Source organism: Tripterygium wilfordii, chromosome 18, assembly GCF_013401445.1.
Source record: "Tripterygium wilfordii isolate XIE 37 chromosome 18, ASM1340144v1, whole genome shotgun sequence".
Lineage (NCBI taxonomy): Eukaryota > Viridiplantae > Streptophyta > Magnoliopsida > Celastrales > Celastraceae > Tripterygium > Tripterygium wilfordii.
The window spans coordinates 12,963,580-12,989,166 of record NC_052249.1 but is presented as its reverse complement, the minus strand read 5'-3'; the positions used below and the strand labels follow the sequence as shown (position 1 = coordinate 12,989,166).

The 25,587-nt window shown below is 38.9% G+C and overlaps 6 protein-coding genes across 10 annotated transcripts; 3 read left to right on the top strand and 3 right to left on the bottom strand.

Moving 5' to 3' along the window:
- Positions 1-1,781: 1,781 nt before the first annotated feature.
- Positions 1,782-4,130, top strand: LOC119984754 (growth-regulating factor 7-like). The gene is made up of 4 exons (XM_038828854.1): positions 1,782-2,140; positions 2,255-2,416; positions 2,527-2,860; positions 2,945-4,130. Exons 1-4 carry the CDS (start codon positions 1,921-1,923, stop codon positions 3,618-3,620), a joined length of 1,392 nt encoding a protein of 463 aa, XP_038684782.1. The 5' UTR covers positions 1,782-1,920; the 3' UTR covers positions 3,621-4,130.
- A 962-nt stretch (positions 4,131-5,092) lies between these two features.
- LOC119983636 (reticulocalbin-2-like) lies at positions 5,093-8,485 on the top strand. 2 transcript variants are annotated; one of them, XM_038827325.1, is made up of 6 exons: positions 5,101-7,318; positions 7,462-7,564; positions 7,664-7,729; positions 7,866-8,021; positions 8,134-8,230; positions 8,323-8,485. In XM_038827325.1, the coding sequence occupies exons 1-6, from the start codon at positions 6,841-6,843 to the stop codon at positions 8,443-8,445; spliced, it is 1,023 nt and encodes a 340-aa protein (XP_038683253.1). In that variant the 5' UTR covers positions 5,101-6,840; the 3' UTR covers positions 8,446-8,485. The 2 variants fall into 2 exon arrangements, with proteins under 2 accessions (XP_038683252.1, XP_038683253.1); XM_038827324.1 differs by having other exon boundaries at positions 5,093-7,318; positions 7,462-7,729.
- Positions 8,486-8,978: 493 nt separating this feature from the next.
- On the bottom strand, positions 8,979-12,475 carry LOC119983635 (protein phosphatase 2C 57). Of its 2 annotated transcripts, none has more exons than XM_038827323.1 (11): positions 12,037-12,475; positions 11,830-11,958; positions 11,620-11,722; positions 11,372-11,482; positions 11,177-11,256; positions 11,000-11,053; positions 10,175-10,291; positions 10,029-10,059; positions 9,858-9,890; positions 9,712-9,758; positions 8,979-9,398 (listed from the first exon to the last, which is right to left on the bottom strand). In XM_038827323.1, the coding sequence occupies exons 1-11, from the start codon at positions 12,354-12,356 to the stop codon at positions 9,275-9,277; spliced, it is 1,149 nt and encodes a 382-aa protein (XP_038683251.1). In that variant the 5' UTR covers positions 12,357-12,475; the 3' UTR covers positions 8,979-9,274. The 2 variants fall into 2 exon arrangements, with proteins under 2 accessions (XP_038683251.1, XP_038683250.1); XM_038827322.1 differs by having other exon boundaries at positions 10,029-10,083; positions 12,037-12,473.
- A 360-nt stretch (positions 12,476-12,835) lies between these two features.
- On the bottom strand, positions 12,836-18,375 carry LOC119984165 (RNA-binding KH domain-containing protein RCF3-like). The gene is made up of 8 exons (XM_038827989.1): positions 17,574-18,375; positions 15,724-16,203; positions 15,383-15,631; positions 14,829-15,086; positions 14,394-14,473; positions 13,556-13,664; positions 13,356-13,482; positions 12,836-13,280 (listed from the first exon to the last, which is right to left on the bottom strand). Exons 1-8 carry the CDS (start codon positions 18,237-18,239, stop codon positions 13,261-13,263), a joined length of 1,989 nt encoding a protein of 662 aa, XP_038683917.1. The 5' UTR covers positions 18,240-18,375; the 3' UTR covers positions 12,836-13,260.
- LOC119984167 lies at positions 18,352-20,502 on the top strand. 2 transcript variants are annotated; one of them, XM_038827993.1, is made up of 4 exons: positions 18,352-18,695; positions 19,386-19,458; positions 19,552-19,607; positions 19,992-20,502. In XM_038827993.1, the coding sequence occupies exons 1-4, from the start codon at positions 18,352-18,354 to the stop codon at positions 20,104-20,106; spliced, it is 588 nt and encodes a 195-aa protein (XP_038683921.1). In that variant the 3' UTR covers positions 20,107-20,502. The 2 variants fall into 2 exon arrangements, with proteins under 2 accessions (XP_038683921.1, XP_038683920.1); XM_038827992.1 differs by having other exon boundaries at positions 19,371-19,458.
- On the bottom strand, positions 20,432-24,871 carry LOC119984166 (protein ABIL2-like). 2 transcript variants are annotated; one of them, XM_038827990.1, is made up of 10 exons: positions 24,564-24,870; positions 23,553-23,680; positions 23,074-23,156; positions 22,800-22,950; positions 21,869-21,968; positions 21,562-21,654; positions 21,418-21,463; positions 21,208-21,314; positions 20,992-21,101; positions 20,432-20,756 (listed from the first exon to the last, which is right to left on the bottom strand). In XM_038827990.1, the coding sequence occupies exons 2-10, from the start codon at positions 23,637-23,639 to the stop codon at positions 20,586-20,588; spliced, it is 948 nt and encodes a 315-aa protein (XP_038683918.1). In that variant the 5' UTR covers positions 23,640-23,680; positions 24,564-24,870; the 3' UTR covers positions 20,432-20,585. The 2 variants fall into 2 exon arrangements, with proteins under 2 accessions (XP_038683918.1, XP_038683919.1); XM_038827991.1 differs by lacking the exon at positions 23,074-23,156 and having other exon boundaries at positions 24,564-24,871.
- Positions 24,872-25,587: the final 716 nt, after the last annotated feature.

Here is a 25,587-nt window from a genome sequence, read left to right as displayed (position 1 = left end):
CTGCTCTTTTGTTAATTCTTCTGGTGAAGTGGGCAAAGAAAGAGGCTTGGGTCTCATCTTGATGACTCACTTCATTCCTTCAAATACAATGGTGCTGTTTGGGAGTGCTGTGAAGTGCGGTGTGGTGTTGTGAGTCATAAAAGTGTGGTGCTGTGAGGTGAGTTGGAACACAAAAGCTGTTTGGCGCATCACTTTTAAAACTGTGGTGTGGTGAGTTGGTATGCAGTTTAGTGTTTGGATGAACATAACTACGGTGTGGTGCGGTGAGATAATAAATTATGAAATTTATCCAATTTTTATTATCAATTGTAATAAATTATTTTGCGGATTCAATAGTGTATTTAATATAACTATTAATCTATTTTTATAGATATTAATAATAATATATACAATTCTAAAAACATTGATTAACAAAAAAACTTCATTTTCTTATAAGAACAATTTTAAAACCCGAAAAACTAAAACCAAAAAAAATTTAAAAATCAAATCGATCTTTCCAGATGCTCATGATTAACTAGAAAAATTAAAACCAAAAAATCAAAACAATTTCAGAAATCGATCTTTCTTGGAGACTAGTCGGCCATGCAACTCAGAGGGGGAGCAGATCTAAGGACGATTTTCTTGGACGAATTTTGGTGTGGGTTTGATGAGTCGGCCATGGAACTCAGTGGAAGAGAAGATCTTAGGGCGATTTTCTTGGGATGAAACTCTTGAGGACGATTTTCTTGGACGGATTTTGATGGGTTATGAGTCGGCCATGGAACTCAGTGGAGGAGAAGATTTGAGGACGATTTTCTTGGGATGAAACTCTGAGGACGATTTTCTTGGACGGATTTTGATGGGTTTGATGAGTCGGCCATGGAACTCAGTGGAGGAGAAGATTTGAGGACGATTTTCTTGGGATGAAACTCTGACGATTTTCTTAGACAGATTTTCTTGTAAGTGGAACTCCGTTTTGCAAAACAGAGGTCTCACTCTTGCGAGCTTCGAATGAAAACGCGAATTTTGCCGTTCAGTTGCAACAAAACCGTCCACCAAACACGTGAATGACCCGTTACGTCCAGCCATAACACAAACGAGGAATATAAACGTGCTGCCAAACCCGCACAATGTATTCGATTGGAACAATTTGGTGGTGATCATACCACTTTTCTTACATGTCTAATCTTCAGTCCAATCTATGCTAATAATTGGGGTGATAGAAAAAACACGAGTACATTATTAGTTTGCCTTTAACTTGAAGTGATTGCGAATGAAAGAAAGGAAAAAAAATAAAGAAATAGTTCCACACTTTGGTCTTCCATTTCCAATCCAATGTCGGTGATTTTGAGAACAGGGGTCCATGTCTCTACATTATGGAGGGTTGTGCTCTATTTTTCTCCAATAAAATAACAAAGAGTGGGCTTAATACCGTTTTTTAGCTTTACATGCAGATACATATGGATGCTACATTAATAACGATGTCATGCGAGAGATCAGAGGAGAAAAGAGGAAGATATGTTTTTAGTATTTTGTCCAGTTCTAATGTTGCGAATGTTGGAAGCATGGAAGCAAAGCGAAGGCATAGAATGGCGACAACCCATTCCTTTATCATGAAATCCCCACATCGTCCCCACAACAATTCACCAACTTGAGAGAAAGAGAGAGAGAGGTGCACATTAATCTATGATATTTACGGGGTCATAGCTAATAAATTGGTCTCCTTGAAAAGAAAATCTATAAACATAAAAGAGTGAGTTATAGGGGTAAGGTGTTTGTTAGATGGGAAAGAGAGTTTCCCAGAAAGGAAAAAAAGGTTGCTTTACTATTGAGTATGGATCATCATGGGTATAACGTCTTAGACATCAGCCAAAGAAGGCCTTGTGAGAACTAGTAGGAGGAGGAGAGAAGGTCATAAATACTACTGTTGATGAAACCAATATGATGATGAATATGGTCCATCATCGTGATAATCACCACCGTCCATTAATCCAATCCTGTATGCCTAATACTGGTGATGGTGATGGTGATGGTGATGGTCCCGCATTTAACAGCAGTAATATATACGATGTTGTTGTTGATGCTGGTGGTTTTGGTGCCGTTGCTGTTGCTGCTAGTGATGGTGCAGTTGGTGTAAGAACTTTGCAGTTCAAATCCTCTGGTACAAAAAATTCTCTCTTTTCCTTTTCCTTTTCTTTTCTCAGTCAAAATTCCAGTGTATCTTCTATCATAAACTCTTGTTCTCAAACGCACACAATCTCTCTCTTGGTGGCAGGAGACATGGCAGCAGCTTTGGGGTATTCTTTTACAAATGCACAGTTGATGGAGCTTGAGAGACAAGCAATGATATACAAGTACATGGTGGCCTCTATTCCTGTGCCTCCTCAACTTCTCTTTCCCATAACTTACTCAGACCCATCTCCACCCTACTCTTCCTGTAATGACCTTCTTTTCTTTTCTTCTTTTTTTTCCCTTTTTTCTTCTTGGGTTTGTCTGATTTTGCTTCAAAGTTGCCAACTTTGTGCTTTGTTTTGGGTTCTGATGTAGGTGGCCTTAATCGGAGGTTGTCAAATGGGACAGATCTTGAGCCGGGAAGGTGCAGGAGAACAGATGGGAAGAAATGGAGGTGCTCAAGAGATGTGGCGCCTGACCAGAAGTACTGTGAGCGTCACATGCACAGAGGTCGTCCCCGTTCAAGAAAGCATGTGGAACTTCAAGCCAACAAGAAGACTCGCTATAGTTCTAATCTTTCTGTCAACAGCACCAGTACTAGTGGTAGCTCTGCATCTCAGTTCGTTGGAGCTGTTTCAGAGGCATTTCCCCAAACACCTTTGTTAACTGATAAAACCAGTGATAAAGCTCCCAACTTTAACGATTACAGGTAAGTTATTCTGGATTCTTTTATGTTTTTGTATGTTCTTGTCCACTGATTTTGTTTGTTTGTGTTTTGATTTGGACATTGAAGGAGCTTGGATTGGATGATCATAAAAGACTCAACAAGTGATCGACAATGGCTTCATAATACCAATATAGGAGCACACACGAACATCTCTCTTCTCAACCAAGCGCCTCTGGATCTGAATATGTATACAGATTTCAGTGTGAGTGAAGATCATCATCAAAAAATTAATAATTATGATCATCATCACCATTTGTTTCCTGGTGTGGAGTCTTCTCTGGAGAGAGGACTCGCCGAGAGCCCTGGAGACTTCATCGATGCCTGGTCTGAGGGACCCAATAAGAACAACTCCATTTCCTCAAATGGGAACTTCTCACTTTCCTCTTCACTCACGCTATCAATGGCCGCTCATAACTCCATGAATGACGAGATGGGCCAGATCCTTATGGGGCTAGGCCTTATAGAATCGGGCCAGGGCCAACCCACTTCATGGGTGGCCTCCACACCTCGTGGCCCATTAGCAGAGGTACTAAGACCTAGCATCATTGCCGGAAATGGAGATTCTAGCAGCCCTCAGGCGACCTCTGTGTCCTCTCCATCTGGGGTTATTCAGAGAACAATCGCTTCATTATCCGACAGCAGTGGGAGTAGCAGCCCAACAACATTGACCAGTTCATCCAGGACCAGACCTGAAATTGCATTGATGTGGGTGGATCAAGAGAAATTAGGTTCTTGTGGTTGAGTTCTTAGAGTGCTTCGTTTGATTCTTATGTGTTTTCCTTTTCGGGTTTGCAGTAATGATTTGTTTTCTTGGTGTGGTCATTTGAAACAGCTTTTTAGGTGTTGTATTGTTTATAAATTCCAAAGGTTGAGAATGAATCTGAATTCTGAAGTCTGTGGACTAGAATACAAGAATGTATGTCTTGATTTTATAAGCGTTGTACAGGTATTGCTCTTGATTTCAATATGGTTCCCGTTGTGATTGGCAGGCAGGGGTATTAGGGTGGTTGGGAAAGGAGGTTTTGGAGGTGAGGTTGGGGAGGGTTCAAAATGGTAGTTGGGGAAGTTAGAGGTGAAAGTGGGGAACCCTCCTCACCTAGTTGAGATGGAGAGTGACGTTTGGGCTAAGGCAACTGTTTTCTGTGTTACATTTTCATGGATTAAGGCTTTACTTTCGAATACGTATATTTGTAAACCTGCTAAATTACTAGAAACAATGTGCAATTTTTGTGTATATTCAAAGTCTTTTGAGATTTACTTGAGCTTTTATATCATTCTGGGCTATCCTCTGTAAATTGACACACACACACACACACACTAGAGTACTGGTGATGGTATACGATGTTGATGCTGCTAGTTCTGGTGCAGTTGGTGTAAGAACCCTGCAGTTCAAATCAAAAAAATTATTCTCCTTTCCTTTTCTTTACTTTAGAATATTTAAATAATTAATAGGGACTTGGGCCTACTGGCCCAAATTCAACCGGTTTAACAATAAACAAATTTGAAAATTGGTTGATGGGCTGACAACGAAGCCTAACTAATTCATCAAATACTTTCAGCTACCAGAGAACTGCAACAATATTCAGCTTCTACAAACCCCTCATGTCATGTATTTTCAACACAGTATCAAAAATCAAAGCCAACGAAAGTAAGAGCTAAAAAGGATCGAAGCAATACCAATTCCCCAGCAATGCACCTGGAAAGATGAGAATTTTGCGGAGAGAGGCCAAGAAGGTGAATTGTTTTATAATAATAATTTTGTCAAACATGTACAGTTTTTTTGGTCCCTTTTTAGCCAGTGTGATGATTTTAAAAGAGTCTCAATTTGCATCTTTTTGGTGGTTGGGTTGAAACCTTTCTGAGCTGCCATTCCAATGAATACGTACCTAAAATTCCTTCTTCATCTTTTGCACCCATTTATTTCTGTCAATACCTATTCTGTTCCCACCATTGTTTCTTACCAACCAAACAAGTCATTTCACAAACTGCTATCGGTTGCCCTGGTTCTTTTCCTCTATTACCCTTGGAACAACAGCTTTAAATCAATATCCAGGCAAGTAGCCAACTAGGCTTGGTAGTCAAAGGTCTTTTCTTTTTTCTTTTTGTTTTTCCTGGTGTAGGGGTAGGATGGTGGGGCAAAGGACGTTGTCGTAATTTGATACCTGTAAAAAATCTACGAAGGTCCTTCTCCTTCCTATTTATATATAACAAGATTTGTGCCCATAGCCTTGTACTTGTAGGAACAAGATAGAGAGATACAGGGACACAGCTACAATCCTCCCTTCTAGTATTTCTTGCTCAAATGAGTATTCCAAACACAGCTTTTTCATTCAAAAATTAGTTTAATTTCTTTCTGGGTATGAATATTTGGTGGTGCTGTGAGCTGAGATGCTCATCTGAGCAAGCAATGTTTGAAGTGGAGGAGGAAAAAACTAAGAGAAGAAGCAGCAGCAGCAGCAATAGCAATGAAGCTGTTGTTGTCAGATAAGTTATTCTGCCACTCTGTTTTTCTTTTCCCTTCTTTGCAGATTGCAAATTTACATAAAACTAACTGAAGCAGATTTTCCATATGATTCTGTTTAAGAGAGTATTATTCTACCACCTAACGAAAGTTTCAGCTGCCACCATTCCAGTGAATCATATGAATGTTTATTCCCTCCACATACTCTTGTTGTTAACTTTACAGAAATATATGTATTCAATAATGTCGTGAATACAAGAGTTCATATCATAATTATGCGATCACGCCCACTGGATGATGATCCTTTCCTGACAAAGTTCACTGGTTCTTACTTCTTACGCGGACTAGGACCAGATTTTCCGACCACCATTAATGGCATTATGTTTCAAACCCCCGCTGTGCTGTCGTGGTAGATAATAATACTCCCACCTTTTATTTACCAGTCACGAGTGGTTTCATAACTCAAAATTTTAACGGAAAAGCCCTGAAACGGTGCGTGTTGGGCCTCCTTATCACAGTTAATAAGCTGCACTCTGTTTTTCTAGACGAGGCTTTTAGTGCCGCGACTGCTTTTGTAATTGTGGCGACTCCTGCAGCTTTATGGATTGTATAAGATTGCGAGGCAGCCATCCGCGCTGAAGATGACTGGTCGTGCTAAATGGTATTGTTTGTTTATGTTTTATCAAGTGGTTTCAGTATTCCTCTTTTTATTTTATTTTTATTGAGTTTAATCTTTGACGGGATCGGATCTTTGCATTTCTACAACATATTTCCACAGGGTTGGAAGTTTTCTATTTCCAATGATATAATAGTATTCGGAGTGGTTGAACCCATATATTCTTTGCTGCTGGTTTTTGTATTAAGATTGAAAATGTTGGATTTTCTATGGATTTCTGGTGGACAATGGTTTCCCACAACACTACGTGGGCTGGAGTATATGGTTTTACTTACACCCTAATTTTGGAGTCATTGCACCATCATGAAATAAATTTCACATTTCACTTACTTAGCTAATAATGTTACTATTATTTTCTGCATTTACCTTCGTTCAAAGAGCTAGTCTATTTTTGTCTGTTCCTTCAACTAAAGTGTTCCCTGACTAATCCCTCGCTTTTGTTTAATGTTTGAACCCCTCATATTCATTATATTAAGGGCATCTTCATTATGTTTGGACCTGGCTGGCTCGATGCTCGCTCAAAAATCCTTTTTAGCTTTAATCAGGCGTGCATCAAGGTGTTGCCTTGGCCTTTCTTGTTTCAGAAAACAGTACTACCAGAGTACCGGCCCATTAATCTTATTCTTCCGAACTGGGCCAATCGATTGCTTAGCTGTCTGGCCCATGATTCTCTGTACATATATTTAGATGTGACCTTCCCTTTTAACTGTCAATAACCGTCTTTCCCTCCACCCAAACACAAAAAAAAAATAGGTAAGAAAGCAAAAATAACCATCTTTCACCCTTTTCTCTCTCTTCCCAATTCCATTGAGCCTTCACTGGAAAATGGGGAAGGCGGTGGTCTATCCCCTTCTAGCCACCGCCTTCATCATCTTCTTGTTCCTCTCCCCAAAAAACCAAGATGACCGTAGCCGTCTTGGCCTCAGCCGCCGCCTTGGTTACAAATTTCCGGCACCAAATTTTGACCCTCTACTAACAAAATTAGAGAGAGCAGCCAATGAAAGAGGATCAAGCGATGCAGAAGAGAATTCTCATATCGAAGACATTCCGGATGCACGTGAATATCTCGGGGATGAAGGGAAGTTGAATATCACCTTGAGATTGATGTTTTTGTTTCCCTTGTTAGATAATGCACCAAATGATGGGTTTGTCACCCCATTGGAGATGGAGGCTTGGAATACACATCAAGCCATGGATCGTTTGAGTTACAGAACTCACAAAGAGATCGAATTAAAAGATACAAATGGCGATGGAGCTATCACTTTTAAAGAGTATCTGCCCCAGTTTTCTGACGAAGATATAGGTAAAAACTGTTTACCTCTGCTCAAGCTATTCATAGATAGGTGGTATATACTCTGTTTGGTTGGCTAGAAAATTAACAAAGGCAAAGAAAATTAAGCTTATAAAATCCGGGATTCTTTTGTTTTCTTTTCTTTAACAAAACAGAGAAAAACGAAATGGGGCATGGCGAAGCTGGATGGTGGAAGCAGAGGTTCATGACTGCAGATGTTGATGGCAATGGATATCTCAGCTTCGACGAGTTCAACACGTATTCATTTTTCTGTCATTCTTTCATTTCCCTACCTCTTCCTTGCACTTTTTCTCCTCTTGCAAACAATGCACAACTTGAAATGATCTTCTCTTACAGTTTCTTGCACCCAGAAGACAGTAGCGATCGAGCAATGCAGAGATGGGTTTTGACTGGAAAAACCAAGTGAGTGGCGCTACGGTTTTTAGTAATTAAGACAGTGTGACTGGTGCCAATGAACTCGTATCGATTAGACTTGGATTTCCATTACAATCAGATTGAGTTTGATTCATACATGAAATGTGTGGTCTTTGATTTGCAGGCAGATGGATGATGATCAAGATGGGAAGCTCAACTACGAGGAGTTCTCTCGACATGCTTACATTACGTACAAGATTTACAGAGAGTTTGAAACTTCAGGGGATAATATATCCACATCTGATGAAAAGTTTTCTGAGCTTGATTTGAACAATGACAAGTATATAATTTCCCCATTTAGATTTAAATGTAAACAACTTATTCATTTTCATTTTCTAGTAACTGATTGTTAATTTAATTTTCAAATTTTTTTTTTATTTTTTTTTTTGCAGATTATTGGATGTGGAGGAACTGATACCCATACTTCATTATCTTCATCCTGGAGAGCTTTCATATGCTAGATATTACTCTAGCTATCTAATCCAGGAGGTTAATTAGTTGACAGCTCAAAAGTTTTCCTAATTTTTTTTCCTGTTATTTTCCATTATTAAAAATTACTTTTTCTTTTGGTTTGGGTGCAGGCTGATGATGATGGGGATGGCAGGCTAACGCTGGATGAGATTATGAATAATGAATATTTATTTTACAGCACAATTTACGATGATAGTCATGAGGATTATGATCATTTCCATGATGAACTATGAACAAGCTTCAATTCAATATCAGGAGTAATACTATTATCAAGGCTCATGATCCATTTCATCCATGTAATAAACTTAAATGGAACTTAAGCCTGTAATTTCTTATGAGACATGAATTCGCTATATGTTTTTCTGGGGATCTAGCTGCTACAAGTTCACTCTCCAGATCTTCACTTCTTACTTCTTCCCAGATCAACCAAATATAATATCAAACATCTTTCAGATTATGAACTACATATGTGCTCTTCTAACGAACAATTAGATACGAATTCGTAAATGAAGTAATTACCTGTAAAATCATATCAAATTGCTGGAATACTGAATATACCAGCATGAACCGTTTTCTGAACTCGGATATAACTAATCCTACATCTATCAACAACATTAAGAACATACCAGCCTCTTCATACCTGGAATCTGGCTCTGCAATCAAAGTGAATATACAGCTGCTGATAAACTGTTAGACACGATAACAAAAGCGCTACCCCATAAAAGACAAAGGACATGAATAATGAGAAGTAGTATGTGCAATAGTTACAGGTAATTGCGAGGTATCTTTACTGAATAGGACTAATAAAACATTCAGCATATGCGCATGTGAATCAAAAGAAACAAGGACTAGACTAGATAATGAAGCCTCAACCCACAACTTTGCAAAACTGAGGACTTGATTGATTTAAAGTAGCAGTTGAATGCCAGTAGAATCAAAATGCGCAATCAGAAAACTAAGATATGGGATTTCTATGCATATATGTATACAACCATGATATACATACAGACAAAGAGAGTAAAAACTATGTTGACTTATATACTTGGCCAGGAACTCTCGAAGTTACAATGAAAGCTGAGATGACATCCAAATTCCAAGCGACACAATACCAATGGTAGCAAAAGCCTGGCCCAGTTCATATATAAGGTTCTGCTCCTGGAGGGGTAAATCCTGCCAATCTGTCTGCCTGCTCAAAAAGAAAAACAAAAACATCACAATGGAAAAAAGGTACTAAAGATAACAATCTGCACAAAGACTGCATGTCTAAGTAACGAAAGTGTTAACACAATAATAGATTTGCAACTGAGAAACATCAGGGATACATTTACTTTCAATCTGCAAAATGTGCTTCCTAAATAAAGAAAGCTAAGACCAAGTAAGCATAAATGCAAAACCAGGAACACGATGCCTCATGCTTGTTCACGTTGGGAAGGTCGGAACAACACAAAACTGCTACAAGTAACAATAGTAGAATCAAACAAGTACAGACAGGTGCATACCCCAAATCAGCAATTACAATGCTGATATTATCTTGGGAGCGCCGGTCCTGCAATACATGCTATTCAGGTTAGCTAAAAACTGGAAAGACAACCGACTGCATTTTGTACACTAAGTTTCTTGACATATTGTCCATGTAAGTCATTACCAGAGCTGCTCGTGCAAGCGCTTCACTAGCCAACTGAAATCAGAAGAAAAGGAAAGTTAGAACTGAATGATAATATAAACATCATAAAGATAAATACGGATATAAATATAACTACCTTCTGTGTGAGAACTGCAAGGGAATCAATAACTAGGTGAAAAACAAAATGTATACCTGAACATCCCCATGTTGTCGAAGTTGATTCCTGACAAAAGAAACCACATCTGAGCTGCAACAGATAATTAAATGGGATGATTGATCACTAATTTGAAAGATATTTATAGTACTGTCCTAGAATAATAAAAGATTGTGTAGCAAACCTGTCTATGTAATCCCATAAACCATCAGATGCTAACAGTAAAAATTCTGCGTCTGAACCAATAGATACTTGAAAGACATCTGGAGAGGCGACGACCAAGTCCCCGTTGAACTGTATTCTGACACAACATAAAATGTGATCGCTGTAATGGCACTAGTAAATTCCAAACTCTGGCAATAAGTTAATGATCTACATGAGAGAAATAGTTTATGGCACATCTTCACAAGAATTTGAATTCATGAGAAGTATCATGATCATCCCATCAAGATGTTTTAATATTATTTTATCCATTTTCAAATCTAGGACAGAAGATAATTTAGCGTTTTTCCTTCATTGTACATAATCAGGAGTAACAATAAAAGGATGGATGCGCCATGTTTCCCAGATTGAGACCTGTAAAAACTAGAGATACTATACCAAATTGCTACCACTCCGTACATCCAATTCATCAAGATCGTATTTAATAAAAGAAAACATACTTGAAATACGAATACAGAGAATAAAATGATAGTAGATAGTGACATTTAACTAGTTCCTTATCCGTCCTATTATTGATGGCAATCACACAGCAGGCTTGGTCAGTCCAATTTGTGCCAAACGCACAGGGATGGACTTTTCTTGGGGATTACATGCTAACATCAGGCAGACTTGATTGTACAGTCCTGCCATTGACTTATGAGTTGGGAAATTTCCATCTGTTTCCAGAGATCAATGCCACCTCCATGCATAAATCGTGTAAAGAACGATGCACAACTAATTTGAGTTATAAATTCATCTCCTAAGGCTCACAAAGACAAATTACTGGAAAACATAACAAGTTTCCTACCTAGAACAAAATTTTTCAGACCATCTTCCCTCCTTGACTCCCTTTTTCAGCATCCTATTTACATGTGGAACATCCAAAAGTGTTAGGAAACATAGATACAGTACTCTAAATATGTTAAAACTGGAACAAGAAAATCAAATAATATATAATAGAAAGGAAGAGATGAAAGGACCAAACTCATTCTTCTTGGTTTTGAATCGCATGTCACCGAAAGCACGTGATACAGCAATGTCTCCACAAATCCTTCCATTGACTATCTGTTGACATTGTAGCAAGAAACAACATCACCAATTAGTTAATATTAGATAGTAACTCAAAATTAGAAGAGAATCTTAAGAAGAATATGAGGTTGCAAAGAATAGAAAAACACACCCATCCACCTGCTTCCCTGATTCTACGGATCTCTTGAAGAGAGACTTTACTGCTTCCATAAGGTCGATGAGCATCAGTCAGCATTTCTGCTTTTCCAAAACGTGATAGCACCTGCATCGATGTATACACTGAGAAAATACGAAGAACTATAATATCTTATCCTACCCAGTCATCATAGTCTGCTTGGAATTAAGAGTTACTATTAGGCGAAATGAATATTTTGAGAAGCCCTAGAATTGGTAACATACCACACACGAGTCACCAATATGTGAAATAAACAAAGTATCCTTTCCAAGGAGCATAACAGTGGCTGTTGAACCGGATTCATCTTCTTCTCCATTTATTTCAAGCCTTTACGAATTGAAACATTATCCAAACTCACATAAGGACTCGGAATCCAAAGAAGATGAAGCCTGTAGAGAATACACAAAGAAATAATGTATGCAACAATAGCTTACCATTCCAATAACTTTTTATCAGCTTTTTCGAAAGCCTCTTGTAAAGCCTTTCTTATGGCAACGAAATCCTTCCCGCGCAATAGGAATCCACCTTGTAAAGCCGCCACGCATTCCTTGTACAATTCATCCCTGCAATTTCCTCAAATCAAAAGATTTAACTCAGAAATTTTAAAGAAAATTCAAAATCGAAGAATGTTCTATCTGAACCTGAGGAACTTGACTGAAGAGAACCCTGCGTGGCCATCAAAGACAGCGGCAAAGGAGAACCCCTCGAGTCCGTCGGATCGGACAACTACGTCGTCCTCCATCTCATCTCGTGCACCCTTCAAGCTCGTGGACCCCCAGCGGATCCCCGAGACTCCGGTTAGTGAAGAAGACGGCGGGTCGATGGCAATCGCGGAGCAGCATTGGGTTCTAGCTCGTCTGGTGAGGAGGCTAGTTTTGGAATTGTTGATGTGGTTGTTGTTGTTGCGGTGGTGGAGCTTCGTGAGGAGGAATCTCTGCAACTGAGGGCTCAAAAGCGCCATCTATTGGAGGAGTTGCGCGAGTCGCCACTGCGTCCGGGAAAGCGTTTAGAGGGAACGAGTGGCGGTTAGTGGTAGTGAAAGATAAGACACTGAAGCTGAAGCCACTCTATGTTTAACCGATTTTTAACCATAAGATTGCAGATAGGGAAGGGAAGGGAGGCGCGATCGTCTACAGCCGTTGTTTCTTTAATTTCTTTAGGTTTGATGATGACGCGGCAAGGTCATGTCAAGCAAATTACTTTTAAGCCATGCCTAAAGTATACAAGAATGGTGATTGGTTTTCACACTTACTTTTGTTTTCCATAACAGAAAACATTTTTAAAAACTGTAATCAAATACACTCTTAAGTGTATTGTATTAAAGTAGGGGAGCATTTGAGTGAGCTTATCCCGAAATAAAAAAGAGCAATGCTACATATCCAAAATATGACCCTCATTTCATCCCAACTCTATATGACATGAAACAACCATTCCCAACTAACGGAAGTTCGCCACACACATTAGCTGCAATGCGTGAACCAATTAGAAAGAGTTGTTCTCAATCCAAGCTAACTAATAACAGAGAGCCCTCTTCTTGTGTCTCGATTTACAAAATAAATTTCAAATTCTGGACTTCCTCATACACAACAACAAACAAACAAACAAACAAACCAAATGCAATTCCGTATTCATACAGGAAAATTGCACAACAAAACATGATGCGAGTTCCTTATGTCACATGTACACCCGAACCATTTCCTATAACATAGTAATCTAGAAATGGTGTTAGACGCTCCCCTCGCAATTTAAAGCTCCACCAGTTGCAGGATTATACATCAACAAAAGCCGGTGATAGCCAAAATCTGAATGGGGCTCTCCTTCTTTAATCATCTCTGACTTCCAGACTGCACATTTCTCAAGCTAGCTTAAGGTCCATCTTCTTGCACTGCTCAAATAAAATGGTTCAAGTATGGACCAAGAAATTTTCCTACACATACATATAAAGAAGAAAGAAACTTACTGCTCAAAAAATATCCTTGAAGCAAGCTTTGGGCTCTTTCTGCCTGTTCCGGAGTGCCAGATATTTGGATTATCTTTTGTGTTACCTCTGGCCTATCTTCTACCACCGTCACATTGGCTCCAGATATCTGTTCACACGACGTGCATGCATTTAGATAAGAAAACTAGCTGAACGGGTAACTAACCACAAAGTAGTCTCACCTCACTGATCTGTGCAAGCTTGTTTTTGGATTTGGTTATGAGCTTGGGAACTGCATAATCTGGTATCACAACTTCGAATGTACTCCTAGTGATGAGGGGTACAGGTATTCTGACAGAAAATGGAGTTATACAAAATAAGGATGACTCTGACCACAATGTCTGTCTGATAGAGTCGCGCCCATACAAGTTCAGCACCCAAGGCCCAACCGACATCCACTCATATGGGCCGGCTGTACCCAAGGCCTCCCAGCCCATACTAGAAAACCTTGGGTACTAAGAGAGGCCCATACCTCCCCCTATAAACAACACCTTAGCTCCCACATCTTCCGTTGTCGGACAATCCTATAATACCTTAGCTACCTTAGCTCCCACATCTTCCGATGTCGGACAATCCTATAATACCTTAGCTCCCACATCTTCCGTTGTCGGACAATCCTATAATACCTTAGCTACCTTAGCTCCCACATCTTCCGATGTCGGACAATCCTATAATACCTGGGCGTTGGTCGAGCACCATGGCCAGCCCCTCCGCAGGGCCCTTGCCCCCGTGGGTTGAGTACCATGGCCGGCCACTCCGTAGGTGCGGCCCCAATTTGAAGGCACAACAAGATCGTACGCTCCAATACCATTGATAGAGTCGCGTCCATATGGGCCGGATGTATCCAAGACCCCTCAGTCCAAGAAAACCTTGGGTACTAAGGGAGGCCCATAGCTCCCCCATATAAACAACACCTTAGCTCCCACATCTTCCGATGTGGGACAATCCTATCACTATCCGTTATAAAATTATAATGTATAGCAGGTCTGAATACTGCCAAATGAAGCAACAACTGATTACCTACTCACAGGAACTGGCGCATCTTCACGGCGTTCAGTCTCGATCTGCTTCACTGTTTCACCAGCAGATCCTCCAGCTTCCTACAAAATGAGGGCTAAGTTCTTAGAGAAAAAAAAAAAAAGAGTGACTAATAGGAACTTCAAGATTGAGTTATGAGTAATCTATATTTAAAACATGCAAATGGTTCTCAAAAGGAGTTCATGATCATTTACAAGCTCCCACTTTGACGCTAATTTGACAAGTTTAACTTAATTTTCACAATTCTGAGCAAGGAAAAGTTTGGCTGGCTGTTCCATTTCCCATATAGAAAACTATGGAAATGAGGGTAGATACTGAAGCGTCGAAAACATAAACAAGTAGCAAATGATTGGGGGCAAAAAGGAAAAGACAAACTAACATTAACAGGAGGAAAAAAAAATCAGGTATAAGGAAAACCTTTGATGGCTGAGCCGTTGCAGTGATTTGAATATTCTGATATGTTGTAGGAGCTATACCGCTACCAGTAAGACCACCATGAGCTGGAGTTATGTTATTTGGGGAAGCTGTCTCCACTGATAAAGTGCTTCCAACAGGACCTGGTGCAGAAATTGAGGGAATTGTATCCTTTTGAAAGAACTCCCTGTACAACTCCCTCCGTAGCCTTAACGTCACCTCAACAAGAGCATCACGGGCTGCTTTTATCTCACCTACAATCTGCAGCATAAATTACAACTGAAGGTGGAATGTACTAACCCAAAAGCACAGCAGCATAAATAAATCACAAGAACAACTGAGAGAAGTATGTGCATGTGGATGAGAGAGCCAATGCCAATGATAGTACAACTAGATGCACTTTGAGATTGCTCAGTAACATAAAATCGTGAAAATGAGGAAATTCCACCATGATCTACCATTCCGAATTACGTGAAATAAGTATTATCAATTACATTAATTCCAAAGATCTAAAATGTCCAGTCTCCTTAGCCAATGGGTAGGTCAAATGGACCAACCTGTACAAGTTCATCAGTTGCCGAGACACATCCAGGAAGTTCTTCCTTTGGCAAAATATGTAGGTTTGCGCCAGTTAATTTATTCATCTCGGACAATGATCCCTCTCTTCCCTCTAGACACCCAATTTCACTGGATGAAACAAGCAACCTAGTTGTAATAATACCGTCTTTATCTGGAACTAGATCAACAATGCGCGTTTGGATATGCAACAGAGCTTCTTGAGCAGGAAAGAGCTCATCATCAGGACCCTAGTTACAGACAAAAAGTACAATAAAATGAAGTTAGAGCCAACTAATCATACAGAAACAGTAACTCCACTATTCAACAAAAAGACAAGCACCTCCTCAGAAGAAATGATAATTATTTGTTCATCTGACCCATCCACGGGATCAGCAACCTTAACATCCACCCCAATTTCATTCTGAAGTAAGTCTAGTATACCATCTGTCTCTCCAACAACTCTATCGACCTTGTCAATAGGACAGAGAATTCTGAACACCAAGTCCTCACCATAAAAGGTCTGTGCATTAGCAATAACTGGAACAACCCCAGATTCAATTGCATAACCAGATGGACGATGGCCATAATTATTATTTCTGTAACCGGCAGCAGATAATCGCGGTCCAAAATGGGGCCCATCCATGGATGACCGCCGTGCTGTGTTATTAATAAGAGGAATATAATCATCATCAGGAGGGAACACTTGTTCAGGAGAATGTATTCGTCCATGGAAATGACTGCGATCACGATGTTGACTCTCTCTCAAGCGTGATGAAATAATTTCTATGGCATTCTTCACAGAATTCATATCACCTACAACCTGGTGAGCAGAATCAACACTATTTATCTGAGCAACAAAATAAGATATAAAGTTTAAGGGAATATGCAACTTCGAACATTTTTTATCAAAAGGAAAGGGGAAGAAAACCATACATTTCTTGATAGTGATTTAAAGCTTTCAACTCTTCTGCATGCAAATTGTAGTCTTGCAGAGTAACTAATTTGCTTCCACAAAAACTAGCTAATGATAAAACATTCTCAGCCATGTAGAACTATGACTTTAAGATGCACTAATGAAGAAGAACCACTTATGGGCAAGAATGAATGATCCAGAACCACGGAATCTATGCTTTTCTTTTCTTTGTTTTTCTTGGACTAAGGGAATCTATGCAATATTACAGAGATAATCATTAAAAAAAACTACAGATCGGAGGGAACAGAATGTTATACCCCAACAAGTTCTTTACTCCATGCTATTAACTGAATATTCATAACTGTAACTATGTACGAAAAACATGTGATATGATTGGCAGGCCTTGAAAATGAATCTATCTCCAGTAGAAGTCTGCATAATAGTGTCCATTTCGCATAAATTTTACTAAGAATAACTTATCAATAATATAGGAGTATAATGCATACACACTCAGATCTCATATGGCCCATGTAGGACGCAAACATACCAAACTAGTATCGCATAGGCATCGGGTATAAATTATACGACAACTTCAACCAAATTAAGAACATGATAGCATCACAAAGTGCTATCATGGGCATCCATAACTGCCTAAGCAAAACTGAGGGTTTTTTCAAAATCAGACTCCCAAGTGAATTTATACGTGCCAGAGGAGAGGACAATATGCGACTCATAAAGTTGTAGTGTTCAACTCTTGACAGACAAGTATCAAGTATCAACATTATTTCAATATATATACAGATTTTAGATTAGCAGACCAATCTCCCATAGTTCCTTATCAATGAACTAGAGATGCCATTCGAAACACAAATAAGCCTGTGTTTCTCTTGGAGCTAATTTGAACCATTCTATCAGCCATAAAGTCATGGATTCAATATTGCCGAAAAAAAAAAAGGTTATCTACGGTATCATCTCCCTAACAAAATCAATGATACTTCTGGAAACAAATTATTTAAAGGCAATTCAGTTTCATCTCTTGTAACTCACGGTGTCTTTTTATCTTTAATTTTCTGGATGTCAACTGAGTTCACAACATTAATCGCGAATTTACTCCATGAACTTAATGCATATAAAGAAATATAGAGTTTTCCGCAATGCAATAACTCCCAAGTTCAATCAAGATTTTCACTTAGAAGTTAAAACTGCATGCACCCACATTCTCAGCAAATAACACCAAAACAGTTTCAAAAGTCTCGGGTCATTTTTGTTTATCCAACCTGAACAATCTCCTCTGACACTGAAACACAACGCGGCAGGTTGTGATCTCTAGGCAGAATCCTAATCTGGGTCTTTGTCTCCATCCTCATTTGCTCAATTATCTTCCCTCCCTTCCCCAACAAGGAACCCACATGCATCCTCGACACCACAAGCCTCGTGGCCACTCGATTAGCATTCCCTCCTCTCCCTCCTCCTCCTCCTCCGTACTCCTCCTCCTCGTTCCCACCATACCCAACCCACGGAAATTGCGCGTCACTCTCCAATATCCTCTCGTGAATGAGAAACAGAGCTTCCTGTGCGGGAGAGAATGATGGCATTCTCCCATCCGGGTCCCGTCGGCGCGTATCGGAAATCTCAATAATCCGCTCCTCATCGCCAGGGATCAATTCGTGTACGTTGATCCAGGCGCCGGTATGCTGCCTTATGGACTTGATGATGCTCCCAGACTTCCCAATCACGCCACCTGCCTTCATGTCGTGGCAAAGAATTCGGTAGCTTGTAGTCACGTTGATGGGAGAGTCCTGGGGTTTCGACTGCCGACCACCGCGGCGGTTATTGGGAGGCGGGCCCGCATGGTGGTGGTTGAACCTGGGTTTGGTCTTACCCATATCGGCATCATATTCCTGGTCGTAGTAATAGTTCCGTTTAGATCTAGATCTCTCCATCAGATTCAAAAATCTTCCCAACTTGGAACCTCCCTTTGACGTCAATGTTCCAGATTAGTTCCTTTATACTTGGACACTGAAGCTTCACAAGGTCTAGGGGTTTTGTGTTCAAATGTCGGTGTTCGTTCTGTTCAAATGCAGGGAAAGACAACCATCAACGGATGAAAGCAGGCAGCACAAGAGTGTTTGGGCTCATTGCCGAGTCAAGCAGAAAGAAAGGCCCAATACTATGGCTGGAAAGGCCCATGTCAAGCCAGCCCATTCTTTAAAAAAAAATTTCAAAGTAGAGGTCGTAGAAACTAGAACCCTACACCGGCTAGAGCCGCACAACATTCGTCCTTCGGATTTTACGGTTACTTACAGTTTTTGTTGTGTCTTCGAGGAGGGAGGAGAAGTGGCGGCTGCAACCGTTGCTTCCATGGCTTCACATTATCAAAGTCAATGGGAATTCAGCTGGTACTCTCTCTCTTTACGTCTTTGGATTGAGCATTTTGATGGGTTTGTCTACTTGTAGGAGATGTAAATTTATGTGATACAATGATTTCTGTTCAAAATATTTGGAAGCTTTGATACATTTAGTTTCAATATGCAGTTTTGTGAAGATCTTGTTTGGTTCTGGAGTTGTTTCATCCAATTTAGTAACCATGAATGTGCTTAAACTCTTGTTTGACTTCGTTTATATATGGGGAAACTTGCTTTAATTTTCACATATCAGTTTATATAATTGGCTGTGTAATGGTATTGAATTTTGTATTATGCTACATTTGTAAATGATTTTCAGAACGTTATGTATGATGCAAGTAGTGATTTGAGATGCAGTTGGATTGTTGGATAAAATTTACAAATTTGTGTTTTGGGAACGAAGTTTGTATGAGTTAAAAACTGTGCTTATGCATTGTTCACTTAGGGTTTTTTTTCTTGGGGGTTGTTCCTTTTTTTCCCATTATCAAAATTTTTACCTGTACAAATTAGAAGGGGCACAAAGGGTTGTTTTCTGAAACAGTGGATATGAATGTGAGAATGGATTAGCAAAGTTTATATCAAATCACCATCCGCTGTTTTGGTCTCGGTTAAGATATCAAGCTATTTCCTCTTGAAACACATTGCAGCCTTGTTTTTTTAGTCTTCAAGTGTTTTTGCCTGCAGTGACTTTGAAGTAGATTTTCAGTCGCAAGAGAATGCTTCAATTGTCTATGCTGCGTTAGCCGTTGATAAGGAGGTGAGGCTAATTATTGATTCTAAGACCAGCATTTGGTTTGTTGCCTCTATTTTAACTAACTCTATACTCATTCCATTCAATTCCGAAATGCAGTTGCAACCAGATAAGGTTCAAAGGCAAATGACAGTCTCTGATGGGAAGCTTTCAGTGTAAGTATCTTTCTTTGAATTGGCAATTGTTAGTTGGCATGACTTTGATCAAAAAAGTAAGTAATTTTATATCTAGATGATTTCTAGAAGAACAACCATCTCAATAATAAGCAAGCACCGAGCGGAGAAGCTAAAATTATAAGATTTCTAACCCTAAATCCCGCTCCCGCTCCCGCTCATTGCTGGAGTCTTTGTGCACGGGATTTGTTCACCTTTTCAGTCATTCTGTATAGTCATCTCTGCAATATTATGTATATTCTTTTCCCTTTACCTTTTGGAGGAGTCTTGGTGGGTTTAGGTTTTCGTTTGAGCACACCAAGCTTGCAGTTTCATGGTCTTTCTATTTTGGATTAACAAAACCTTTGTTTCCTTGTCTTTTTACAGTCACTTTGAGGCAGTGGAGGCAAGATTTCTTCGTGCGTCGTTGTCAGCTTTGGTTGACGTCCTTACGCTTGCTACAAAAACACTTGAAGAATTTGGTCAGAAAATGGCATCGTGATGAGCAATTATAAACTTAACTAATCAGTGGCTGGCTCTCCTCTTATTGTGAAATGAACGACTCCATTATTGTTCCTAAGCTCATTTCATACATATATTTGCTTATTCGGTTATTCCCAATTAAATTGTCAATAAATAAATAGCCCTAAAAATAATTGCATCCCGAACAGTAGGAATTGTTAATAATGACTCCAATAATAGTTGGATGACATGTATGAAGAACCATAAAAACAGACTAGTAAAGATTCAATACAAAGAACACTCTCTCTCTGACTCCATATCGATCGGTAGACAGGTTATGCAACACTTGCAAAGAAATATAAAGATACACAATGAGATTAATCCGTTGTAGAGAAAACTAAAATGTAAAGAAGTAAGAAAATAATAATTGAGTATCGAAAAAAAAAGGAAAAATTATATTCCAAGTCCACAGACATTTCCTGCAGCCTGGCTCCTTTTCCTGCGCTGTTTTAATTTTCCTCAGTATTCATCCAAGTAAGTGTCTAACATGTCATCCTTCTTTGATTTACGCCGGCTAAGCAATGCTTTGAGAAGACGTTTACTTTTGCTTGGAATTTGCTCACTTTCTTTGGGGCTTTCTCTTTCAGCCTGGATGTGCATTGAAGCTGACTTCCAGGGTTCTGAAGGATACTGGTATTATCAGGGGGAAAAGGTCCAAAGAGTTGGTTATCGAAGTTTTACGTAAATGAAGATGAACAAAGAAAACTACAAATTATCTTTACATGCCAACCATTTGAAACAGGGAATGAGGCAAAACAAGCAGAACAATCAGGGCACCAATCTCTAATCTCTTAATGGCATGATTCATTTGCAACTGTTCTTCAACTTATAATGCATAAGACAGATAAGATAAAGCCATGCTCACCCATTTAGCTGGCATATTTGGAGTGGTCGGCCTGCTAGAGTTTGGAGTTTTTGGCCTACTTGACACAGATCGTAAAAGTGGAAACCGGCGTGGAGAAACAGTATGCTTGTCTAAAAACACAGAAGATACTATCATAATTGGCTCATCATCAAATTAGTTTAAATGAAACAGGAGAGAAAATAATGTACTTATAGATCAAACAGTTAGTATATAAACCTAGTTCTTCTCTTCCCATGGTGGAAGTGAAGGAAAAAGTAGCGGAACGCTGTGGAGGAGCAGCTCGTTGAGGAGGATGTAGAGAAGGTGATGGAGAACGTCCTCTTCTGCAGTGAGTAAAATTATAAGAATGTTATTCTTCATGTGGCATGGCTAAGTGTTACGTTATTAGTTGTTCAACGCTTTAGAAAAAGAAACTAAAATTATTACCCAACAGATGTTGATGTTGGCATTTCCTGAATTGTAGTTCGAACAGCTTCGGGGAAACAAGCAGGTCATCAGAAGAGCCAAATTACATCATAATCTTGTCCAAGATGAATAACAAATTGAAATATCGGAGATTGAGCAGGGTACCGTTTCTAAATTGATGCCAGTCGTCTTCATCGTCTAGGCTGCAGCCTTGGTATTTCAGTTTAGTACAGTTGGTGCCATCCACGGTCTCCCCAACTGAACATGGATTGAAAGTCACAAAATATTAGGCAAAAGAGCGAAAATTGATAATAAAAAAGGTAAACAACTTATGTGCACAAGGCTCCCACAATGGCCAAGTTCGGGGATAGGTAAGATGTACGTAGACTTTCCCCCGCATAATACGTGGTGAAGATTGATAATACCAAAACAAATAGTAATAATAATGAAAGGAATTTATAAGCATAATTGCCTGGCAAGATGTACCGCTTGTGGTACTTTGGAGTATTTATCACCAGTGATTGCTGCGAAATGCCTTCATGATCAATATACTCCTGGCACGTTCGTAATCTCTAGTATAATCAGACGAATCAACCAACATTAGTTTTTGTGTTTTGACTGTGATATTACATTTTCACACTATTATGAATATCTCAATCTAATACACATGGAAGAGTAGTCCATCCAAGGTCTACAATGCGTATCTCAGCAAAACACTCTTACAACATATTCTTCAATTATTCCCGCATTGAATGCATTACATAAGATTTGGAGAACAATGCAAACCATATATCCAAAAAAGTGTCGGTGTGCCCGTGTTTTTAACTTCGTTTTGACTGGGGTTCAATTATTACTTTTTCAACACAAACCATAAACATGTTCACGCTTCCTAACTAAGAACCATAACAGAAATAGCTCAGTGAGGCCATATGGATCATCGGTCGTCAAAGTGCTAACTCAAGCAATGGTCAACTTCTATGGTCACACCCAGATACCCGAAACAGTGCAAAGGTGTACGGACGCAAGTGATCCATTTCCCATCTGTTTTTCACCATTTTCAGAATATCCAGCTCTATTCTGCAAGATCATGCTTCCTGCAACACAAACAATTTTGTCTAACACAAAAACTTATTCTCCTTGACCATCATGCTTGAATTCATCATGATTGCCACTCACAAACTAAATAGCACACCGATTCTCAGAAGCAATTTATGAAAATGAACATCAAGCTTATGACGTATGCATTAATGTCTCCAATTAACCTTTTATAATCAATGATTGACAAGTAACTAGATGTCTGATGAGTTTTGTAAGTCTACCATGATTTGTTTTTCCTTTATAAATCTCAGCTATCACAGAAATTGAAGTTCTCAATTTTTTAAAAGAAGACAATTAAAGCACACCTGCTCAATACAAGAGACTCGAAGTTCTGTTCCAGATACCTCATCAACCTTTTCATCCAAAAGATCATTAACCTTATAAGTCACAGATCCTAAGTGGTCCACAGTGTTTACAAGAGCTTTGATGGCATAGTCTTTTAATGTTTCTACCATCCTGCAAACAAAGGAGGAAACTTTCCTTCCTCAGAGTCTGGAAAAGAATAGAGCAGAATTCGAGAGTAACAATAAAAGCCCCCAAGTCAAAAGCACTAGCTCAAAAAAATAATAGTGGGCTCACATTTCTTTTTGATCATCGTTATTGTAAGATAATTCAAAATATTCTGCTGCCGAGTATAATTGTGTCCTCAGATTTTTCAAATCCTGAAAATGAAGATAAAAATAACACAATCGAGTCATAAAAAATCCAATACAAAAGGACGACGCGCAATAGTACTGACAAATGCAGAAATGAAGAAAGCACAATAGATGCAGATGAGAAATTAGCTACGAAACAGGAGAGGCTTTCAATCTGTAGTTCTGGGAAAAAGAAGTGAATTTGAATAAACAGTATCTTAAATAGATAATGATCACAGCAACACAGCTTCTCAAACTCCAAACAAATGCTGTGATATACAAACACTCAGTATACCGGTTGAACCATAAGGACACGGCCCGCACGGGTAAAAACGATTATAGAGCTCAAGTGAAAGGTCATAGTAACAATTTCAAATCCCGTAACCAGTAAAACTCCAATTCAAGAATAGGAAAAGTAAGAACCTTGAGACTATCAGAAAAGAGCAAGCTTTGCTGCACTGAGACCTCATCGTAATTGGAAGGTTCGCTAGGAAAAGAAGATACAGTCATGGTACCAACGAAGTAGAAGACTGAGCTCAGAATGTCTTATCCTGCAGCAATCAAAATAACCATATAAAAAAGCAAAGCAAATAAAATAAGATGACTACTTGTCTAGATGGAAAAGAGAAGGCATGAAACAATGGGCTGTGGGAAATAATCTTCTGCCAGATTAAAATTTTGAGTAACCAAAGCTGGTTTCTTTTAGAATCCAGACTCAAAAACAAAATTCTTCAAGAAATTCAAATCTGAAAGCCCCAGAAAGAGATGGTCACATCAATGGTATAACTGCTTAGGGGATAGAGAAAAAAAAGAGTTTGCAACTAAAAAGAAGAATTCCAATTACAAATAAAAATCCACTTTAAAAGAATGGAAATCAATAAGGGGTTACTCAACATCAGGATATATGAGGGACATAGAGTCCCTTCAATGGCAAGCCAACAACTAACAAGATACCAAAAGCAATTATTCCAATAATATAATAACTATGTCCAAAACAAGGTTTAACACTAACAAAGCCAACAGCTTTAGACAGGAAGTAGTGCCATTCTGCAACAACCCATAAAGCAAAATTTGATAGAGAAATAAACAAATTACTGAAACTCCATTAACGAACAACTGTCGGAAAAAAAGCCCCTCTTTGTCTGAATCTTAAACAATATTCTCATTGAGTTAAAAGCTAAAACCAAAAAAAACCCCAAAAGAATATACGTGGCAATGGCATCAAATACTTGTAAGCATTATAATCCAGAATCTCATGACAGCCCATTGTTTTCTATTTCAATTACAGGTTTAAAACACAAGAAAGGGAAACAGAGACCTCAACAGAACAAAAGAAGCTGATTTCTTTTTGCAAAATTTTTCCAGAACACAAGCAGAGGCATTAGGCAAGATAACAACTGGTTTTACATTCAAAACAAACCTAAATGAACCGACCTCGAAATGAAGCTGAAGCTAACAGGGAAGACCCAGCTTCCATAGAAAGTTGTTCATAGCCCTCAAATGTGAAAACCCAGGCCAGTAAGATGCATGAAGAAGCCAAATTTGATTTGACAGAGAGCAATTCGGCTTGTTACAGACAAGTACTTGGACTAAAAACAAAAGGAAATGATAAAAGTTTAAAAAAAGACGGGTCTAAAAGTGTATGGAGTTACAGTTGATGAAGACCATGGAAGAAAAGGTAAGGACTCGCTTGAGTGGAGTTGTGAAGACACGAGAGTAGGAGAGAGAACATCAAGGCGACTAGGCAAGCACATTTTTATGTTTATGAATTTTATTTCATTTTTGTTAATTTTCAGACAGAAAAGAATGAGGTTATTCTTTTTAAAATTTCCCTTATCATTTGCAGGGTTTTGATAATCATACCGGACCGGCCGGTCGAACCGGTTCAACCGGTGACCTAGTATTTATCCAGTTCGATAAATTTGACAGAGCCGATCGGTCGAACCCGGTTTTGACCCCAATTTATCTTTTACACCGTGAATCGAAAAGTTTTTCAGTTTAAGGATTGATTCGATTTTCAAAACCTTGATCATTTGTCATTTCAGTGGGACACATGTCATTCCATTCATCTGAAATCCCCAAAAATCATATTTCCACATGTTTAGGATTATCTTTGATGACAGTTAATAGACTGTCAATCTAAAACCATAAATGGAATTGTGTTATGTATTTTAGATTGGATTGAAAATCTCTTTAATGTAACTAAACCTCAATTGATTTTCATAGTTCTCCTTTTAATGATAACTAATTAACTATGTATATTTCTCAACGGAATTTCAAAAAACCAATCGTGAGTTCGATTTTCATTGTGAACAACTTATGGTCATGCATTGGATTTTTGCCAAACTTATCTTGTATTTAGATGGCCTAACTTACCTTGTAATCATGTAATTACCTTATAATCAGGTAATGATATGAGTTTAGACTCATATGTACAAAAAATAAATATGTATGATGT

Excerpts from the sequence above, each read along its gene's own strand:
- LOC119984754 (XM_038828854.1), top strand. The coding sequence starts at position 1,921 with ATGATGATGAATATGGTCCATCATCGTGATAATCACCACCGTCCATTA. Across the intron at positions 2,141-2,254 it reads TTTGCAGTTCAAATCCTCTG|GAGACATGGCAGCAGCTTTG; the intron begins GTACAAAAAATT and ends TCTTGGTGGCAG. Across the intron at positions 2,861-2,944 it reads CCCAACTTTAACGATTACAG|GAGCTTGGATTGGATGATCA; the intron begins GTAAGTTATTCT and ends TGGACATTGAAG.
- LOC119983636 (XM_038827324.1), top strand. The coding sequence starts at position 6,841 with ATGGGGAAGGCGGTGGTCTATCCCCTTCTAGCCACCGCCTTCATCATC. Across the intron at positions 7,730-7,865 it reads GTTTTGACTGGAAAAACCAA|GCAGATGGATGATGATCAAG; the intron begins GTGAGTGGCGCT and ends TTTGATTTGCAG. Across the intron at positions 8,231-8,322 it reads CTAGCTATCTAATCCAGGAG|GCTGATGATGATGGGGATGG; the intron begins GTTAATTAGTTG and ends GTTTGGGTGCAG.
- LOC119983635 (XM_038827322.1), bottom strand. The coding sequence starts at position 12,356 with ATGGCGCTTTTGAGCCCTCAGTTGCAGAGATTCCTCCTCACGAAGCTC. Across the intron at positions 10,084-10,174 it reads TTATGGGATTACATAGACAG|CTCAGATGTGGTTTCTTTTG; the intron begins GTTTGCTACACA and ends TATCTGTTGCAG. Across the intron at positions 9,759-9,857 it reads CGCTTGCACGAGCAGCTCTG|GACCGGCGCTCCCAAGATAA; the intron begins GTAATGACTTAC and ends CATGTATTGCAG.
- LOC119984165 (XM_038827989.1), bottom strand. The coding sequence starts at position 18,239 with ATGGAGAGATCTAGATCTAAACGGAACTATTACTACGACCAGGAATAT. Across the intron at positions 15,087-15,382 it reads CAACTGATGAACTTGTACAG|ATTGTAGGTGAGATAAAAGC; the intron begins GTTGGTCCATTT and ends TTTATGCTGCAG. Across the intron at positions 13,281-13,355 it reads TCAAGGATATTTTTTGAGCA|TGCAAGAAGATGGACCTTAA; the intron begins GTAAGTTTCTTT and ends TTATTTGAGCAG.
- LOC119984167 (XM_038827992.1), top strand. The coding sequence starts at position 18,352 with ATGTCGGTGTTCGTTCTGTTCAAATGCAGGGAAAGACAACCATCAACG. Across the intron at positions 18,696-19,370 it reads AGTCAATGGGAATTCAGCTG|TGTTTTTGCCTGCAGTGACT; the intron begins GTACTCTCTCTC and ends TTAGTCTTCAAG. Across the intron at positions 19,459-19,551 it reads CGTTAGCCGTTGATAAGGAG|TTGCAACCAGATAAGGTTCA; the intron begins GTGAGGCTAATT and ends TCCGAAATGCAG.
- LOC119984166 (XM_038827990.1), bottom strand. The coding sequence starts at position 23,639 with ATGACTGTATCTTCTTTTCCTAGCGAACCTTCCAATTACGATGAGGTC. Across the intron at positions 21,315-21,417 it reads CCAACATCAACATCTGTTGG|AAGAGGACGTTCTCCATCAC; the intron begins GTAATAATTTTA and ends TACTCACTGCAG. Across the intron at positions 21,102-21,207 it reads CATGGGAAGAGAAGAACTAG|ACAAGCATACTGTTTCTCCA; the intron begins GTTTATATACTA and ends CTGTGTTTTTAG.